Source organism: Bufo gargarizans, chromosome 6 (genome assembly GCF_014858855.1).
Source record: "Bufo gargarizans isolate SCDJY-AF-19 chromosome 6, ASM1485885v1, whole genome shotgun sequence".
Lineage (NCBI taxonomy): Eukaryota > Metazoa > Chordata > Amphibia > Anura > Bufonidae > Bufo > Bufo gargarizans.
In genome coordinates this window covers 68,513,447-68,535,210 of record NC_058085.1, presented here as the reverse complement: position 1 = coordinate 68,535,210, position 21,764 = coordinate 68,513,447, and the positions used below count along the sequence as shown (strand labels likewise).

The following is a 21,764-nucleotide window of genomic DNA, read 5'->3' as shown; positions in this document are numbered from 1 at the left end:
ATGGGACTCACACCTATAAGACAGTGGGGGCATATCCTAGCGATATGCCCCCATTGTCCATGATGAGACAACCCCTTTAAATGTCTATGAGGGAGTATCAAACATCCACAGCCGCCCCTCTGTCCAGCTTCTACTCACCTCCTCAAAAAAACTAATCGGGTTAGTCTGACAACTTCTGTCCATGGAAATAATATTACTATTTATAGTCAGTCACATACTCTTGTATGTAGCTTACTGGTTTATAATTATATCATTTATAATTACACTTGGATAAGGAAGTAGCTTTTGGGGAAATGGCAGCTTTGGGGCCCAAACTCAGAAGGGGCTCACCCAGACTTTACTGTCAGGGCCCACTCAACAGTATTATACAATGATATTATATACAGTGACACTACAGAAAACGGATGGGACGGCTGCCGGGCTTGGCCAGAGAGGGTGATCTTGACTCAAGAGTGGGGGTTCCCCAGATGGAGGGGGTTGCAAAGAAGTTGCCGGGTCAAAAGCCTGTTAAATAATTTGCTGTGGGGCCCAGTGATTTCTACTTATGCCACTGCACTTGGCACTGTACCAGTTACTAGGGAATCTATAGAAATCTTGAATAGCGGCACAGCAATAACAAAACGGAGTTCTTTAAGAACTCTTGGGTGTAATCCATCTGTAGCCTTGTTCTCATTTACCTTATTTAATTTAGCTTGGACCATACCTATATTCAGCCAATTTAGTACATCCAGTAATATACTAACAGCACTGGCACCACCAATATCAGCTCTTCTCTTCTTTTGTATATACAAAGATAAAAAAAAATATTTTGTAACTCTCTCTTTTCCTAATCTTAAACTACCATCCCCCCTTCACCATTATTTAGGAGACCTACCTGCTCTGTTAGAAATTACCAGATCCAACAGAACATCGCCCCTAGTGGGATCTACTACAAACTGGCCCATAAAGTGGTCCTGTAGCAAACTGAGGAACTTTTTTCCCTTTGCAGCTGAGTTAGAACCATGACCCCAGGGGTGTATCTATCACGAGGCAAACAAGGCATTTGCCTAGGGCGGCACTTGCCAATGGGGCGGCAAAATGGCTTGTTTGCTTAGTGATAGTTACACAATATGCTAATTTATTTTTTTGCCCCTTGTCCGATCCGATCCTTCCCTATGCGAGCGGCATCGCATAGTGAAGGAGTTAAAAGATTTACTTCCTCCTCCTCCTCACTTCCTCCCGACCATCCCTGCCTTTTGCGTACGCGCGTTGCCGTTGTGACTTCACACAGAAGTGGAGTCACGGGCCGGCAACGCTAGGGTGAGCCTTATCTCCTCCATGTGCAGAACGGATCCTGCACATGGTCACCGTGAACACTGAGGCCAGGCCCCGGCCACCAATGCACTGATCCCTGAGCCTGCTGTCTTCAAAAACTGTAAGTACTTAAATTACAGTAATTCACTAAAAATCTATTACTTGTTGTTTTATGGGGTAAGGGGGTTGGGTGGTTAGAGGGGGGAGAATTAGGGAGGGGATAATACTGTACTATCTCCAGCTACACATTGTTTTAAAAAATAAATAAAAAGTAATCTGTAAAATACATTTGTGTTAGAAGTTGTGCTTTTTTGATTTTTAAAATAATGATACAGCCATTTTATTTAATGTATTTGTGCTAATTTCTGTGCTGTTGGAGGGGAGGGGCAGTATTACACAATCTTTATATATTTTTTTTATACATATACAGATTGTGTAATACTGCCCCTCACCCCCCTCCAACCAACACAGAAATTAGCACAAATGTATTAAATAAAATGGCTGCCTGTATTATTATTCTAAAAATTAAAAAAGCGCAACTTCTGACACACATACTTTGTATTTTACAGATTTTTATATATGATTTTTATGGCATTGACAGGAAGAGGTGGATAAAATTTATATTAGGGTGCCCGAGTTTAGTCTTGCCTAGGGCAGCACAAAACCAAGATACACCAGTCAATATCTGGGAAGTTAAAATCTCCCATTATGTCCACTGTACCAGCCTGTGAAGCCTGCGTTATTTCGTTATACAGCTGAACTTCTATCTCTTCTCTGATGTTGAGGGGTTTATAGATTACACCAAGCATTATTTTTTCATTGTTTATTTCCCTTTGTAATTCCACCCAGAAGGATTCAACATTCTCACCATCTTCATCCTCAACTGTTTCTTTCACACTCGCCTTCATATCACTCCTCAACTTCACCTCCTTTCCTATTTGCCCTGTCTTTTTTAAAGAGTGTTAAACCCTGAACTCATGCGAAGAGTTCAGCTCTGTCTCAGCCACACCAACTGCATCAATGTGTTCCTCCAGTACATGGGACTCCAGCTCCCACATTTTACTGTTTTGACTTGTGGCATTTGTGAACATACATTTCAAGTTACTATTAAATTCACCACATTCAGTTCCCAGAATGTGAACTCTTGGGATTTCATGAGCACCTTGGTTTTTATTGTTGGTTTGTAAGATGTGGATCTCCCTATCCACCTCCCTAATAATCTCCCCCCCCATCATCCATTTCTCTATACACCAATAGAGTACTTTTTCTGGGTAAGGTTTTTAATTAATGCAGTATTTAGCTGGAGCCTGCTCTCCCACAATTCAAGGTCAGCGGGTAAAATGAGACCAGTCATTGCAGAGTAAGGCCCCTTCTAAAAAAAAATAGGTCATCTTGCCATGGTGGATAGGCACATATGATTGTAACCAAAATACAGTAGCTAAGTCCCTCATATTCACTTTTATAGGGAATATAGCATTACTTCATATAGTTAGTGTTGGCAGTGTTGTTGCATTTTGTTTGGTCTTGGATTTTCAGTCATGGCAATCCCCACCTGTGCATTTACTTCATTTTACAGGATGTGCTGACTTTGTGTTTTGTTTTTTGCTGTATTCATTTGGAAGTATGACTGTCTCCATGTTGGTCATGCATTGCTAAGTAACCCATCTTACCCACAGTCTGTTTTCTATTAGTGCAGTATATAGCTGGAGCCTGCGCTCCTTGAATTCACCAGAGGCCAGTTGGCACAAGGAGAGGAGTTATTATAGAGTAGGGTCCCATCTAAAAGAGGTCACCTTGCTGTGATAGATGGGCAGAAATGATTTTGATTAAAAATATATTTGCTAAGTACTTCATGTGCATTTATATAGCGAATATACCATTAGTTTATATAATCTGTGTTTGCAGAGTGCTTTTGAATTGTGTTTGGTTTGGGGTAAGGTTCTATTAACACTGAATTTGCAGTGTAAGTTTGGCTTATATACTGAAAAACTGCTCCCAGTATATAGGCTGAACATGTCCATAGCTATCTATGGACTTGACATTTGCTAAATGTGTATGTATGTATGTATGTCCTTTATGCATACATCTGGCTGATCTACCTTTTTTTACTACACTGCAAAGCATAGTCAACAATGCTTTTACGCCGAGTAGACTAAGGCTATACATAACATGGTTGCCAATAGAATGGGTTTTCAAGGACTTTACCTAAAATTCAGACAGCCCGGACAATTTCATGCTGCCCTGGGCTTGAGGAATTAGCTAGTATTGTCAGTTGCGTATCATTTTGGTGCATTTTTTGCAGTGATTTGTGTATGTATATTTTTTCATCTGCACAATGTATCATTTTGTGTAAGATGTCCTTGTGGTCCATGCGGTCCACCCGGCATCCTCCAAGGTACACATTTTTTTGCTGGGGATTGCCGTTATCTACGGACCGCATGCGGAGGAATTGTTCCTCCGGTTATAGACACGCTACAGTTTTCAGTGAGTTTTTTTGTCTTTATTTGTATGTAATGTGCCACTTTATTTTGTTGGTAACATTCTTTTGCACCTGGTAGCTTCTGTGCCACATGGTCTGTTGTGGGTGCGGCTCACAGCTTTATTTTACCTCACAGTGCATTGGTGATACCACTATGGAGGCATGTGAGAGCCTGGCTGTGAGTTGGTATCTAGCACTGTTCAGACCCTGTTCACACACCACGGGCGGTTGAGTGGTAGGACCCCATGCTTGCTGAGACACTGTGACGTGGTGCATGAGGGGCTCCAATATGTTCCTGACTGGAAGATATTGGCAAAGTTCTCAGCTTTTAACATCGGCTTGAGGAATTAAATAATATTGTCAGTTGTCTATCATTTTGGTGCATTTTTTGCAGTGATTTAAGTAGACTAAGGGTATACATAACATGGTTTCCAGCAGAATGGGTTTTCAAGGACTTTACCTAAAATTCAGACAGCCCAGACAATTTCATGCTGCCCTGGGATGAACATTGGCAAGGCTTTAATAAGCCCCACCCATGTGTGTGGACAGTCCCAGAAGGTTTGAAATTCTTGAGGCCAAAGGTACAACTAAAATAGTTTTTCAACTGAACTATGGAAAGTATGCATAAGGAGCTTCTTTCTTGCAAAAGCAGTGTGATTAGAGCCTTCAAATAATAGTTTTTTTTAAATGAGTTTGTAAAAACTATATGAACATTTCAGAGTGTTTGGGTCTTTTTTGAGCTGACAAGGTTTTGAACATTGATAACATTTTAATTGTCAAACAAACTTTGCATTAGGCTTCTTCTTTGACTTTTCAGTCAGATCCCCTACTTATATGTTTATCAGTTTACTTAATCTTTGAGATCAGTAATAAAAATGATGCATTTATTTAATTTTATATGGACACAGGCAACACAATGATGACCCCTCTGGGCAAGTGGATGAAGCATACTTACCAACATCCATTAATTTTCAATTCGCTTTGAAACTTAGGGACAGTCCCTGCAAATTTGAGACTGTTGGCAACCATGGTAATGCAGGGCCTAAGGGGGCAGATGACACAGTGGTTCTAGAAAAACACAGTCAGCCTCAGTTATCAAAACTAATAGTAAATCTAGCTTTGTGTTCTACTTTGTGCAACCAATCACAGTGCAGTTCATTTCGTCAATACATAAAAGCTACCTTGTAATTGGATACTAAGTTTGATATATGAGACCCAGTGGATCCCTTTTGCCTGGTTTGCACCTTTAAATTTAAATTGAAGAATGTTAATTTTGTTTCACCAATTCAGCCTTTATTAACATAAATGAGAGAAATAAAGAAATCCTATTGCTCACACGCCTTCTTTTGAGACATTCCAGGTTATTTGGAAGTGTCGGCTTCAGACAAAAAAAAGTGCATATATCTCCTCCTCCCTGGCTTAAAATAAATTACTTTCACATTTGGTCCAAATGACTTAATTGTTATTCTGAATCCTCGACATTTTATTAGTCTTTGTGTTTTTTTCTGTAAAAAACAAAATCATATTGTCCCATCGGTAATGTTCAGAAATGGAAGTGATGTCCCTTCGAGCATTCACTGGATTGGCACTGGCTGCACCACACTAGCTGGCACTGACACCATATTTATTACAAGTAGTTCCTATATCTTGCCATTAGAACATGCCCTTTTTTCAAAGGATCTGCCCTTGAAACCTTGCAGCTCTCTTCCCTCTGATTGGTCGTTGTTGTTGTTGCTGTCTTGTTTCATCTTCATTGTGCTTTATTTGTGTAGTCAACCATTCATCAAAAACCATGGAGAGGGCATGGAGATCATTACGTGGCTCCAAGATGTATTACACAGGTTGTGGTGTGAGTGCGTATCATTCTCACTATTGCTTTATGCTGCAGCATAAAACGCCGGGCAGAGATTCCAGCCTGTAATAGTCACAGTTAGAAAGGGTACAGTAGGACCTCTACATGCAGCAGTCAATATGATCAGTAGTTGGAAATTTAATGGAGACAATTATTGGGCTGAACAACCCATGGCATCACGAGCAGTCCTTGCACAGAGCTACTTGTCCACGTTGGTAGTCCCTACATGGGCACAATCTGCGGAACTTTGTGCTTTGTCCTGAACAGCTAAAGAGCAGGGGCTCCCTCTGAAGGTAGCATTCCCGAACAGAAGGTGACACGGCTGGGTACAAGTGGCTCATTACAGATTCTGTACTCTCGCACTGGGCTCCAAGCCTTTGGGGTGACAAGATGACATGAGATGATACATCAAACAAAAGTCTCAGAAAAGTCACATGACCCAAAACATTTGTACTTTCCTAATTGGTCACATTTTCTAGGTGAGTTTAACCTGCCACATTTTGGGAAGGATATCTGTATGACCAATCTGATATGTTCCACCTGACAACCACATAATAAACAGACATAATAGCCATCCATTTGGCAATTTCCACTCCAAATTTCCACATATGATATACATATCTGTGTTAAGGAGTGCATGTCACTTCACCTCTCGTATTTCCCTTGTATTTTATCAGTTTTGAATACCTTGAGGGGTTTAGTTTCTTAGATGGGGTCACTTTTATAGAGTTTCTACTCTAGGGGTGCATCAGGGGTTCTTCAAATGGGACATGCTGCCCAAAAAAAGGCCATCAAAATCTGACTTCCAGAAACCATACGGCGTTCCTTTCCTTCTGCGCCCTGCTGTTTGATGATACAGCAGTTTACAACCACATATGAGATGTTTCTGTAAACTGCAGAATCAGGGTAATAAATATTGTTTTGTTTGGCTGTTAACCCTTGCTTTGTTACTGGAAAAAAACAAATGCCAAAAAAAGCTATTTTATTTTTTTGAGTGTGTTTATCTGAGGGGTTAGGTCATGGGGTATTTTTATATAGAAGATTCTTACGGACGCGGCGATACCTAATATGTCTACTTTTTTTTACATTTATTTAGGGTTTACACTATATTATTCTTTTATAAACAAAAAAAAAAAACATTTTAGTATCTCCATAGTCTAAGAGTCAGTTTATTTTAGTTTTTAGCAGATTATCTTAGGTAGGGGCTATTTTTTGGTGGGATGAAAGGACAGTTTTATTGGCACTATTTTGGGGGGCATATGACTTTTTGCTTGCTTGCTATTACACTTTTTGTGATGTAAGGTGACAAGAAAATACCTTTTTTTTGTACCGTTTTTATTTTATTATTTTGACCGTGTTCTTCTGAGGGGTTAGGTCATGGGGTATTATTATAGAGCAGATTCTTACGGACGCAGCCATACCTAATATGTCTACCATTTATTTATTTAGATTTTATACTATAATATCCTTTTATAAACCAAACAAAAAAAAAAAAATTGTATCTACATAGTCTCCATATGGACGTGGCTATACCTAATATGTCTACTTTTTTTATTTATTTTAGTTTTACAAAATAATATAAAAAAATATATATTTTTAGTTTTAGTGTCTCAAGTCTGAGAACCATAGTTTTTTTTTCAGATTGTCAGTGGCTAAATTTAATTAAAATTGGGGAAGAGGAATATAAATTTAGTACTCCATGGAAGTGTGGTACTCCCTGAAGCAACTAATAATGCAGAGGCCCGGATGATCGGGGCACGTGTCACACTGAGTGGTGGTGTCCGTATCCCCCTCCTGTGACACACACTGCACTTTTTTGGGGACCATCACTTCTTTCCAGTATGGGGGACCACACCTGGAAAGTGTTGGCCAGGGAAGATCCGGGCACCTCCAGTTCCCGAGGTACTCCGGCCTGCTCTTTCCCGGTCAGAAAAGATCAGGGCCTTGAGGAGTGCCTCATAGAACTGCAGAAATTTCCCTGTGCTGCCAGCGCTCCGGGACAGCACAAAAGAGTTGTACAAGGCAACCTGTACCAAATAGACCGCAAATTTTTTGTACCATGCCCGGGTTTTGCGCATGGCATTATATGGCTTGAGGACTTGATCAGAGAGATCAACTCCTCCCATATACCGATTGTAGTCGACGATATAATCGGGCTTGAGGACCGTTGCCATGGTACCTTGCACAGGGACAGGGGTGATGCCGTTACCGTGAATTGTGGACAGTACAAGAACATCCCTCTTGTCCTTATATCTGACCAGCAACAGGTTTCCACTGGTAAGGGCACGGGTCTCACCCCTGGGGATAGGTACTTGGAGGGGGTGGGTAGGGAGGCTGCGTTGAATTTTCTGCATGGTCCCACAAGCGGACGTGGATCTGGCAGCGAGGGACTGGAACAAGGGGATACTGGTATAAAAGTTATCCACGTACAGGTGGTAACCTTTATCTAGCAGTGGGTGCGCAAGGTCCCACACAAGTTTCCCGCTAACACCCAGAGTGGAGGGACATTCTGGGGGTTCAATACGGGAATCTCGTCCCTCATACACATGAAACTTGTAAGTGTACTCTGCGGTACTCTCACAAAATTTCTACAGCTTCACGCCATACCTCGCCCGCTTAGTGGGAGCATACTGGCGGAAAAGGAGTCTCCTCTTGAAAGCAATGAGAGACTCATCAACCGTGACCTCCCTTCCAGGTACATAGGCCTCCAAAAATTTGGCCCCAAAGTGATCGATGACCGGCCTAATTTTGTACAGGCGGTTATAGCAGGATCACCTTGGGGGGGACATGCTGCATTATCTGCATAATGCAGGCATTTCCGGATGGCCTCAAACCAGGTATGTGTCATGGCCGTACTGTAAAGTGGGGTCTGGTAGAGGATGTCCCCACTCCAGTAATGCCTGACACTAGGTTTTTTGACTAGGCCCATGTGCAGCACGAGGACCCAAAACGTCCTCATCTCGGCTGCACTGACCGGAGTCCAGTCACCGGCCCTAGCCAAAAAGGAGCCCGGGTGTTGAGCAATGAACTGTTGGGCGTACAGGTTCATTTGCTCCACCATCAGGTTCACAAAGTGGTCACTGAAAAAAAGACTAAAATAGTCATATTCAGTGAAGCCCACTGTGGGAATCTGGATTCCTGCTTGGCCAACAAAATCAGGAATCACATGCTTAAAATGCTCTGGGGTGCACCAGACAAGTTCACCGGTAGGGGGCTCAGGTGGACTTATCTGGTGGGCCGGAAAACTAGTATGAGCCCCAGAGCTGCTCGTACTAGTGTGGGCCACAGTGTCCCTAGCATGGCGTTCCCCTTGCTCTGCCTGGAGGGGGGAGTGCGTGTGTGTGCGTGCGTGGAAAACTTTATTCAGTTTGCGTGTGTGTGGGGGAGGGGTGTTCACTGACTTTGCCCTACACCTAACAGAAAAAATAATGAAATAAATAAATTTAAAAAATTAGAAAATCCCAAAAAGTGTAAAAAATAAAAAAAGATTCAAATGCGCTGATTAGCGGTACAAAGCTGATCAGCGGTGGGGTGGGTGATGCGCTAACAGTGGCCGGACACTAAGAGTGCCCGCCACAGTCAGTGCATGCATAAAAAAAGCAAAAAAAATACTTGCGCCCCAAATTTTTTTGTGTGGGGGGACAGGGGGCAAGCTGCAGCACCCCTGGGGGGTCTAGGGTCACACAGCTGAGTGCTGTAGACCCCAGACACCCAATCTGGTGCTACACCACAGTAAAAAAACTTTTTTTTTCCCCCTAACTCTCCCTCACTATCCCTGCCTAATCTACCTCTCCCTACCTCTCCCTACCTCACCAAAAAACACAGCCTTGTGCCTGATGGCACAAAAAAAACTCACACAACAGCCGGGCTCCACCCTCTGTCCCCCCACAGACCGGTATGAGTGGGGAGAGGAGCTCCGGCAATTCAAAACTGCCGCTCCGCCCGCCCACGTGCCCAGCCGACCAATTAGCAGAGATCCTGAGAGGTGGCGTGACTGCCACCTCTCAGGATCGCAGGACGGTGATTGGTAGTGTATTATCACACCACTGATCACCCTCCTATTCTGGGTTATCTGGTCACCAGAGACCCGAATAACCCCGAAACGCAGCAAATCGCAGGTCTGAATTGACCTGTGGTTTGCTGCGATCGCCGACAGGGGGGGTCACAGGACCCCCCTGGGCATTGACCCAAGGCGCCTGCTCAATGATTTGAGCAGGCACCTTGTTCTGATCACTACCCGCCGCGCGGCGTTTATCAGAAATACACAGGGCGTACAGGTACGCCCTGTGTCCTTAAGTACGAGGACATCAGGAGTGTACCTGTACGCCCTGTGTCCGTAACAGGTTAAACATTGAGGGACATTTATCAAAACTGCTGCAATAGACATGTGAAACACTTTCCCATAGTAGCCAATCAGATTACAGTTCTTATTCTGATAATTATTATTATGGTACCTTGGAACCGAACCCGAGTTTGGTATCAAGGTCTTTTATAGTAATAATTAATTCACAAAATTATCAGAGTCAATACATTCTAATACTGTACGGAGCTCCCACTCCGTATAGTAATACAACAAATTTTTATGCGAATCGACTTCGGATAAAGCATCCAAAGTCGATTTGCTCACCCTTAATTATTATTATTATTATTATGGATCATGCACTTTTTACTGCTCATTACCATCTTATAAGTGCCACCTCTTTTAAATCACTCTACTGCCCTAATTCTGATACCTTCACCTTTAGGCTGGGTTCAGACCTGAGCGTTTTACAGCGTGTTCCTACGCGCTGTAAAACGCTCAACAGGCAAGAACCAATGATTCCCTATGGGAATGGTTCTCACATGAGCGTTTTACAGCGCGTACGATCGCACTGTAAAACGCCCGACGCCCCAAGAAGTACATGAGCTTCTTTGGGGCGTCTTGTCGCGCGTTCCCGTACATAGACTTTAGCGGGAACGCGCGACAATGGGCATTCACTTGTCTCTGTATGCGCGATTGCAAACGCCCGTACAATCGCGCATACAGAGCGTACGTTCAAGTACGCTCAGGTCTGAACCCAGCCTAACTGAACAAAGCTTTCCTATGTGAGCTCAGATTATTACCTGCGTCAACAACTTAGAAGTTCAGACCTTTAATGGTATGTCTCCTTGAGAATGTATAAAAAGCCAATTATTAGGCTTATTTCACACGAGCGACAGAGAATGAATCAGGGTCTTTAAAAATGATGGTTTTGCAGGCAAGTTGAATCAGTTTTGTCTGCAATTACGTTCAGTGCTTCAGTTTCTCCACGCGGATGCAATCAGTTTTTAAAGCGTTTTTCACGTGCGTTAAGAAAAACTGAAAAACAATAAACATCTCCTAGCAACCATCAGTGAAAAACGCATTGTGTCCAAATTCCTTCCATTTTTCAAGCAAGCCACATTCATTTCTATGGGACAAGGGCTTTGTGAAAAACGTACAATATAGAACATGCTGCGATTTTTCCTGACTGCAGAAATGATCAGAATTAACACACATGTGCACAGGCCCATTCATATGAATGGGTAAGGATTCAGCCTAGATGCTGTCCATTCGCAACACGTATTGCATCCGTACGAAAAACTGTCTCGTGTGAAAGGGGCCTTACTTCCAAGTAAACTTCAAAACAGCCAAAAATAACATATTTTTAAATAAGACACCTTCTTTCTTCTCCCCCCTCCTTGAAGATGATAAAACCTTGTTCAGACCACCAGAATCCATATTCCAGTGATGACTAACCTCCGCCACTCCAGCTGTGGTGAAACTACGACTCCCAGCATGCCCCATTCATTCTAATGGAGTTCTGAGAACAGCCAAGCAAATGTACATCTTGGGAGTTGTAGTTTTACCACAGCTGAAGTGCTGGAGGTTAGCCATCACAGCCTTATTCTATTTTAAATGTACCATTATCTTTGAGTCCAGGCATCCTTCTGTGGTGCGGACTTGTTTAAGTTTTAGATTCAGCAGTGTCTAATCTGTTGCACCATACTGTTAAATCTCTTCTGTATAACACTGTAAACTGTGAGACACTAGCACTGATTCAAAAACATCACTGTCAGGCTTTCCTTTTATATTGTATGTAAGGAACTCTTTTCATTTGTCATGGACATGGTGACAATAGGGAAAAGTTTGTTGGACTATAAGATGCCCCCCCCCCCCCCAAAGTGAGGGAAAATGTCAGTGCGTCTTATAGTCTGAATGCTAATGACCATTATGGAAGCAGTCATTAGTATGCAAGAGGCAGCGGAGGTGAAGCACTGCAATGGCTGTACTCATACTCCCTGGTCTTCTTCCAGGCTCTGGTCTGCACTGTGTCCTGACTCCTTACAGCACCACAACATAGTGCACATAGGTGCGCACTATGACCTGATGCTGTATGACGTCAGGTCACAGAGCAGTGCAGGTCAGGAGAAGATCAGGGAGTGGTGAGTCCTGGATCTGCAGAAAGACAGCACCATTCTGAGCAAGCGAGGTGAGGTTTTTTATGTCTTTTTTTTTTCATGTCTGATCTGAGGATAATGGGTGTGGGGGGGGGTCTGATCTGATGAAGATTGAGGGTCTGATCTGAGTTCTGAGAAAAAACTTTTTTTTCTTATTTTCCTCCTCTAAATTCTAGGTGTGTCTTATAGTCCAATGCATCTTACAGTCCGAAAAATATGGTAACATTTTCAAGAAAAGGCTGCATATACTATAAACTTGGTCATATACAGAAGATCTGTCGACTGAGGAGAAGGTCTCTTCCTCTGCTTTATGAAAGCAGATAAATCATGTTATTTTAATAGGGGGTGAAATTAGCAGCTGCCATATTCTTCTAGTTATTCTACTGGAAAAAAAAGATCAGATGGGTTCATATCCATCCTAATGAGCCAATAGAAGATGTTCAGGGACAGTTGTTTTTCTCTATGCATGAAAGTGATGACAGATTCCATGGAATTTGCCATTATCTGCCAATAATATACATCCCTTTTATAATAATCTTCTAAGACTGTAACATAAAGAAAATATATGGTTTTGTGTTTTCAGGTTTTGACTTCCAAAAAGCATGCCAAACAAGCAATATCAGATACTTCAACAGTAACATGTAAATTGGAACCAATCATGAATCAAACTATAGGCAGAACCTCAGAAGGATGTAAAGTAGTTGTCAATATGGGCACTAAAATCTGAAAATATGGATATCAGGGTTCCATGGACTCTACTCAAAGATAGATAAATTGTACAATTATTTATCACATATTTCAGCCATTGCTAATTTTTTTTTGTAGATCAACATATATATTGCTTCCACAAACACTGAAGAACATATTTTAATGTTCTTTAGGTGTCTTCATGGTAGTTATGACTACAAAATCAAAAGTACCAGGTGCTCTTAGACATGACAGCCTCCATACAGAGGATGTCACAGAGTTTTAACCAGTAGCCATGCTACATATTACATTAGACTGCTGTATACTTACTGTTCCAGAACATGTTGTCTATTGATGATGCTGAAGAACGTGGGTTCACATACCAAGTCATGGTTCCAGCATGCACTAGTGCAAGATTCTCCTTCTGCAGACAACCATACTTGCATCGACGTGACAGGGGGCCACGTGGTTGGAGGAGGATCACTGGGTAACCAAACCAGGTGTGTATGATTGATGAGAACCAAGGAGGATGGTAGATTAACCTGGGATGTATTATTAGGAATGGGGAAGGGCAAAGGAGGAGAACAAAACTCCTGGAAGGGATTTCATATTGGATGCATAAAAAAGGAATGTAATAGGTGATAAAGCAGAAAAAGTAAAGGAAATATGAAAAGAAAAGAAAAAAAATTGCGTATTAAAAAAGGCATATGAATACAAAATAAAAAGGATGTTGTCAGGAAATGGAGGATGACGAATGATGAAAAAGGAAACAGAAAAGAAATTTAAAGCACATTCTGCTCCATTATGCACAGAGGCATTATCTGTAATGAACATTTCCAGTTAATTGGGATATGCTAATATCAGTGGTCTGAAGACAGGCATCAAGTGTCGGCTTTTCATTGATTTAACAATTTAGTAGTGTAGTATGGAGCACAGTTTACAGAGGGTCACCACTAAAGCAGTATACATTTTGTAAGCATTTAATAAGAGTAGAGCAGGCTTTCAGATTGGTATCTAATGAGAAGTCACTATCCGATGATTACCTGGTGCTGGATATAGGCATGGAGTCTCTGCAGCATTCCTTCACTTGTAAACTCATAGGGCAGGTATGGCTCAATCTATGGAAAAGGCAATGAATGGGTTTGTTTTTGGTTATGCCTTGTAGAAAAACTGACTACATCACGTTATGATATGTTAACAAGGGAGCAGGCCGCATCAGAGATTCACTAGCTCTCTTAATAGCAGACATTTAAAGTCACGGTACATGAGTTTTGACAAAATGTATGTATATGTGCGGTATAACGACAGCAGAAGACATATTCACCAGATATACTAAGGGACAGCGTTGTCTCCACATAGCGACATTACTACAGCAACCAAAGCCTAGCCCCCATTCACCAGGGGTAATAAACAAAGAATATTAGGGTTCTGCTTCCATGACTGCAGCTTTTCTCTCCTCATCACATTGTCTAATGAGTTCCCTTGGGCCTCGTCCCTGAGCTCAGTGATATACCATTATTCTTCTGCACAGAACTTTCCAGATAATGAGACCTCTCTCTCGGCTTCTCAGGAATATTGGCTGTTAAACCACCCGCAACTGACACCTCTACGGCTCGATGACCTCAAATTGAAGCATTAGCCAGACCTCCAAACCCTTTATGGCTGAGATGTTTCCCACCCCTGTTCCTCTGTCCTCCCTCCAGCCAGTTACATATATATTTTTTGCCAAAAGGAATGCATTGAAAATTGCTATCATATCATATATATTGTTCTATCTCATACCTATCTATCTCATATCTATCTATCTATCTATCTATCTATCTATCTATATCATGTCTCTCTATATCATGTCTCTCTATCTCATAACTATCTATTATCTATCTATCTCCTATCTATCTATTTATCTATATCATATCTATCTATCTATCCATCTATCTATCTACCTGTTTATCTATCTCATATATATATATATATATACCTATTTATCTATCTATCTCATGTCTATCTCTCTTTAAACAGCAGCACCTTGTTAAGTCTATCTTGTGTATGATCCTAGTTCAATTCTAGTTAAAAGCACTTCCACACCTCTGCAAATGTTAAATGCACCTATAGATTTTTGAAGTGTCTACCAACCTGTACCTAATAATGGGGTAAGGACAGAGCCTTACTATTACTGAGATGGGGATTAGCATGACTCAACAGTGGCCAAGCTTCTTTTCCCATTCTCTGAGAGACTAATTGTTAGGGACATATTTTCTCACCACCAGTCTATTCAATAGTGATGTCATGTAAAAATCCCTAACAACCAGTCTGTTGAAACAAGGCCAAATGTTTCTCATCCATGACACCACTGCACAATATCATGGTTCATTAACACTGCAGAAATCTGAATATGGTTTGCAAATAGCTAAGAAAAACGTTGAGTGTAAACACCTTTGTTAGGTTCTCATGTGACTGCTTATAGTGTGGCAATTATGTAGTCTTACATTGTCAGGAATGTATCATGTGATAATCAAGGCCAGTCTTCAGCTACTATACAACTTAGATTAATACTTGTTGAATCGGCTGACCATCTAAGGTGTATGTAGGCCACTTAATGACCAATGTCTTGAGACTCAAGCATGTTGGGTTTTGACTTCTTCTGTACTCAGGGGAGATAAGTCACCATAAAAGGCATCCTTCACAATACCTTGCTCCTCATGATGACTTTAATAGCTGCCTCAAACTCTTTTGTGTCGTTGTAGTCCACTGTTATGACATGAGGTCTTCCAATGGTCATCTCCATGTATGGGTGTTGAGATGAGACCTGCAGAATAATATGAAAATTTCAGAGAAACATTGATGTGTCATCTTGAATGATTAGATAGCACTACATACTTATTTTTATTATAAAGGGAATTTGTTAGCAGGAAATTTACTAGGTACCGTAGTGTATTGTAGGGCTAGTTCAGCTAAATGTCATGATACCTTTCACTTAGCAAACCATTGCGTAATTCTGGAAGGCAAGTACTTTTATTCCATAAGCAAATGAGCAGTTAAGTGCACTGAGGGCAGTCTCCAGCCACTCTGTGCACCCTGCTCCTTCTGCTTCCTATACCAGCTCCTCCTTCTCTTTCTTGGTAGACAGGGCCAGGTGAGATGAGTTTGCAGAAACCTGGCCCTGTCAATCAAAAAGGCAATCAACAGGCCTGAGTCCACCCTTGGTGCATTTTACTGCTCATTTGCATATGGCTTAAAAGTACTTTTTTCTCCAGAATGAAGCAACCGGTTACTAAGTCAATGGTATCATTACATTCAGCTGAGCCATATAATAGTCAAGTTTTCTAAAATGAGAAATAGGAATGGGGGAGTAGCTGACTTCATGGCAGCCATAGTGGCTGCTACAATGCCCATGGACACAAGGTGACGTGACTGTTATCTACTGGATTCGATTTATGTCAGTAATACCTGGTATCATTTCTGAATCCTCATTACCAGGTTCTCGTCACTTCAATAGGTCCTGGTGCTAGCCAGTGTCAGAATATTTTGTGCAGCAGCTCTTAGAAGTAAAGGGGACCCAGAAGTAGATGGAGGGGTCTGAAATTATTTTGTCCGATGTGAGAACTGAATTCATTTTGGGGGATGGGGGGCAGGTATCTTAAAGGGGTTCTCCATGAATTAAGATAATTAAAATACTTAAACATTACCTTATTATAAATATATACCCAAATACCTTTCATTAGTCATAATGGCTCATTTTGTCTAGGGAGCAATCATGAGGAGAAATAAAATGGCCGCCATCCTATTAGTACACACAAAACCTGTCCTAATCACACAGCAAGACAAGTTACTTCAGAAGCTGCCTCATCCTCTTCTCATATTTGTCAGGGATTATGATCCTGAACACAGCTGATAAGAACTTCAGCTGAATATCCGTAGGAATGGAGATCAGGAGGAGACATGAAGTACAGAAAGGACAGACAGGACAGACTGTGGTAATGTGGGGCTGTGGTAATGGAGACTGCATACAAGTGCTGCTACTCATCAGCCACATCCCCACCTTCTCTCTGTACTTCATGTCTCCTCATGAACTTCATTCCTACAGATATTGAGCTAAAGATCATATTAAACTGTATTCAGGATCATAATCCCTGACAAGCAAAGCAGAGAGGAGGATGAGGCAGCTCTTTAGCTTAGTGCTTCGAAGTAAATTTTCCTGCTGTGTGATTAGGTGCACTGATAGGATGGCGGCCATTTTATTTCTCCTAATAATTGGTCCCCAGACAAAACGAGACATTATATTATAACTAATGAAATGTATTTGGGAATATATTTATAATAAAGTAATATTTAAGTATTTTAATTTTCCTAAATCCTGGAGAACCCATTTAATATAATTAGTGGTCTGTATTAATTTTGGAGCCTTGTCCTAGGTCTGGATTAATTTGAAGTCCAGGGCCTGAATTTTGACCTCTGTTCTGCAACTGCATTGGCTACTGGCTGTGACGCAGAGTCTATCTGCATAGGAAGTGCATAGACTCAGATTTCTTTCCCTGAGCATTGGCCACTCTGGCACAGAAAAAATATGATACAGCCTGTGTCCAGACAGTGAGCTATCAGGAGGAAAAGGCAAGGCAATGTCGTAAGTTGCACCTTTTTTTTTTTTACTGTGAATTGGCCGGCAAGTGTGCCCTCGCCCTAACTTTCACATGAGCTGGTAGATTATGAGGGATGGGGGAGCATTCAAAAGTTTACTTTGAGCTTTGTATTCACTAGTTACCCTTACATTTTACATTAATAAAAAAATGATTGAGTAAATCCTATGCTACAGCAATGCATGCACTGGTATGACTTTCAAACTAAACTGTTAATGCCCTGTAGTGGACAGTCCACACCTCAATCCAATTGAGAATTTTTGGATGCATTTGAATATAATTATCAACATGTAACACAAATGAGCATGAGCAGTTTTGCAAATAAGAGAAAAAAATTATTTGTCTAAATTAGCTAATTATTCAGTGTCCACCAGAGCAAGAATGCAATGACAGGTAATGGATGTGTTATGAACTAGGCAAATGTTGATAGCAAGACATACGGAAGGTAGGAGAGGTTTCAAGTGAAACGGCCATTGTTGGGAGTTGGCCTGGTTTGTCCTGAGTTCCTGTGCCTGCTTGGCTAGTTTTATTTGGTAGGAAGGTTAGATTTATTACACTAGTAAGTAGGGTCATAAGAAAGGTGGTCAATTTGTACTGAGCCTAGACTGTTACAATGGTACTGAATTTGAGGTATGGTTCAACTGGGATGTGATGAAGATTTTGTTAATTCAACATCAGGCACATCATTTTAGGCAAAGCATTCTGTCATAAGTTACCATGCCAGGATGTATACAGTATATGGTCACTATGATGAACAATAATGATTAACATGGACATGTTAGTCATGGGCTAACATCAACTTGCTAGCTTCTTTGGCTTTAAACTCTCCCCAATTCACTGATCCCGATATTGGAAATAAAATGAGCGTGCATCAGTGCGAATGCAGCTCATTCCCTGACAGTTCCTGACTGACACCACCATTCATCAGAACTCAGTGGGAAATCTTGTCTAATTAATGGAGGTAATTATGTTTTTTGTCAGGTGGCTATGATTTATTCCCCAGGCCTGCTGTGCAAAACACTATTTTCTACTTGTGGTTAAATCAATACAAAATCCTCTATTGTAGGCCGTGATAATCTTGTAAAATGCCCTCTGTCAGATCACCTGGGCTGACTGCTGAAAGTATAGGTCATTATTTGATCATGACCAATCTTAATTAAATGTCACAGCCTCATACCTCTCTGGAGGTTGGTTTACCACGGAAAAACTCATGGTTCAGGGAGCTATGTGGTGTATTGAAACGAGGTTGCAGAAACACACAACCATTGGCAACTGCTTCCAGGGGGGCTGGACCTTCATAGGGGAAGCCGAAACCTATAAACAACTGAAAGATAAAAATACATCAAATAAGGTTATCAGTGAGGAGTTACAAAGAATTAATTAAACACGTCTAGTCGTCTAACAATATAACCAAATTACTGTGGTCAACATTCTCCAAAAATTTTCTCTTTCTTCCAACCAGATTGTTTTTTAAGATAGGATAGGTCCTTTTAGAATAGGACAAATAACATACAGGAAATATAGAAATCTTTGCTATTTTAGCAGCACACAGGCTTCACTATATACAGTATGTATTATTTGTCAGCATATGGATGAACATAGGTTAAGAAGCTGGTAAACTTATTTATCAAGATCTTACAATTATCTCTAAATTGCCCCCAGTGCAGCTCACAAGCTTTTTCTATCCTAACACACACACATATACACTACAGCCAATACAATAAAACATGTTTTTGGACTGTGAAAAAAACCTCAAGTACCTAGTAGAAAACCCACACAAACATTTGACGAACTTAAAGACTCCATAACTCATTAAACCAGGAGTAGTGGTACATATGTATAGTGATGTATATACAATGCATTCTGAAAGTCTAGTTTAGACCCTTTCACTTTTTTCACATTTTGTTATGTTGCTCCTTGTACTAAAATAAAAAATAAAGTTTTCCCCATCAATATGCACTCAATACCCTATAATGAGAAAGTGGAAACAGAATTTCAGACATTTTTGCAAATGTATTAAAATGGAAAAACAAATTTCGTATGGACATAAGTATTCAGACCCTTTTCCACACCTTGATTGGTGTGCACCTGTGGCAGATACAGTTGATTGGACATGATTTGGAAAGACACACAGCTGTCTGTATAAGGTCTCACAGCTGACAATGCATATAATAGCAAAAACCAAGCTACAAGGACTAAAAGAACTGCCTTTAGAGCTCAAAGAAAGGATTGTGTTGAGGCACGAATGGTACAAAAACATTTCTGATGCATTGACGGTTCCCAAGAGCATAGTGGTCTCCATAATTCTTATATGGAAGAAGTTAGGAAGAACGAGGTCTTTCATTCTATAGCCGGCTGCCCCACTAAACTAAGTAATCAGGGGAGAAAAGCCTTGATAAGAGAGGTGACCAAGAACCCACTTCACCAATCTGGGCTTTATGGCACAGTGGCCAGAAAGAAGTCTCTCCTCAGTAAAAGACACATGAAAGCCCAACTGGAGTTTGCGAAAAAGCAACTACAGGAGTCTCCGACTGTGAGAAACCAAGACTGGACTCTTTGGCCCCAATTCTAAGCATCCTGTCTGGAGGAAGCCAGGCACTGCTCATTACCTGTCCAATACTATTCCTACATTGAAGCATGGTGGTGGCCGCATCATGCTGTGGTTTTTTTTCCGGTGGCTGGGACAAGGAGACTGGTCAGGGTTGAGGGACAGCTCGTTCATCGAGTCATTTGATCATTTGTGTGCACACAAAAATTATTGTTTACTGGCAGAAGATCGTGCTGTGTAACCACAATCTGCTGCCGGCAAACAATGAGTCAGTATGGTTTGAGCAATGGCATGAGTGATTGCTCATCCCCATACTGTGAAGGAATGCTTCCTTCATGACAATCTGCTGCTCTGTCGTCCGGTGTAAAGGTACCTTAGGGACAACTCTGTGAATGTCCTTACGTGGCCCAGCCAGAGCCCTGACTTGAACCGAATTGAACATATCTAAAGATACCTGAAAATGGATGTCCACTAACCTGATAGAGCTTGAGAGGATCTGCAAAGAATGGCAGAAAATCTCCAAAATCAGGTGTGCAAACCTTGTGAGATCATACCCAAGAACACTGGAGGCTATAATCACTGGCTCTTCAACTGAGTCATGACTAAAGGGTCAAAATAGTTAGGTCAATCCAAGAAATTAGCAAAGATTTCAAACCTTCTGTTTTCACTTTTTCATTATGGGTTACTGAATGCAGAATGATGGGGGAAAACTTGTTTTTTTAAAATTTTAGCACAAAGTCACAACATAAAATGTGAAAAGGTTAAAGAGTCTGAAGACTTTCCAAACTGAAGAACAGGGCTGGACTGGCCCACTAGAGTACCTGAGGATTCTTCAAGGCGCTACAGTTCTGACACAATAATGGAGCCAAAGGGCCTGCACAAAACAAAGCCATGTAAAGCTGTTTTGAATACAGACAAAAAATATATTATCAAAAACAAGTGTACACAAAAACAATTATGGGAAGCTCACCAAAATAGAGCACGGCCTACTACCATCCAATAGCTAGACAATAAATATACAAAAAGATGGCCAGCTCACAAGAAGTCAATTAAATCTAATTTAATCTCAACCTATAAAATCGTGCCAGATATTGACCAATCATACATACAGTAATACACTCTTACCCCATACTACAATAGCAGAGAAGCGACTGGACATGTAAGTGGACCTGCGCCCCACTATTAGCAATCATCTAACGCATATATCATTGTGAAGTAAGATACTGGACACTCACTTACGCCCCAAAGAACATTCCACTATCCTTTTGAAAGTATATAAATTAAGAAAATCTAAAGGAAAATAACGTAGGGCTGCAGTCTAAATATTATAGAGTAAGCTGCGAGAGCTCCGCAGCTTAATAGAAAGGAGGGACTGTGACTACTATAACTATACTGCTACTTTGATAGTATATTTTAGAATTATATTTTATAACTGTATTTGATTTTATACTGCTATTTGGTGTATTTATGTCAGCACATAAGAGTGTATTACTGTATGTATGATTGGCCAATATCTGGCACGATTTTATAGGTTGAGATTAAATTAGATTTAATTGACTTCTTGTGAGCTGGCCATCTTTTTGTATAAAAAATCTATTATGCCTTATTATTTGTATAATAAATACCCAAAATGGCAAAGCCATTAAAAATTCACATGTTCAGTACAGACTGACAGTGGGCCCCCAAAATAATTTCCTCTAGTGGGCTCAAGGTGGGTGTTACAATATATTGACTGTAACTTAAATGGGTTGTCCAGGCTAAAGATATTAATGACTTATCCTCAGGCATCCATAGGTACCTGGCCACCCCAAT

General features: G+C 41.0%; 1 protein-coding gene across 1 annotated transcript in view; it reads right to left on the bottom strand.

Annotated features, from left to right (window-relative positions):
* Positions 1-5,109: 5,109 nt before the first annotated feature.
* MGAT5B (alpha-1,6-mannosylglycoprotein 6-beta-N-acetylglucosaminyltransferase B) overlaps positions 5,110-21,764 on the bottom strand; it is a 112,516-nt gene continuing 95,861 nt past the window's right edge. Inside the window, exons 14-18 of the mRNA XM_044298418.1 lie at positions 18,582-18,728; positions 15,460-15,576; positions 13,814-13,888; positions 13,101-13,363; positions 5,110-5,999 (exon numbers count right to left, since the gene is read on the bottom strand). Of these exons, the coding sequence (XP_044154353.1) occupies positions 5,801-5,999; positions 13,101-13,363; positions 13,814-13,888; positions 15,460-15,576; positions 18,582-18,728 (801 nt within the window). The 3' untranslated portion in view covers positions 5,110-5,800. The remainder of the gene's footprint in view (positions 6,000-13,100; positions 13,364-13,813; positions 13,889-15,459; positions 15,577-18,581; positions 18,729-21,764) is intronic.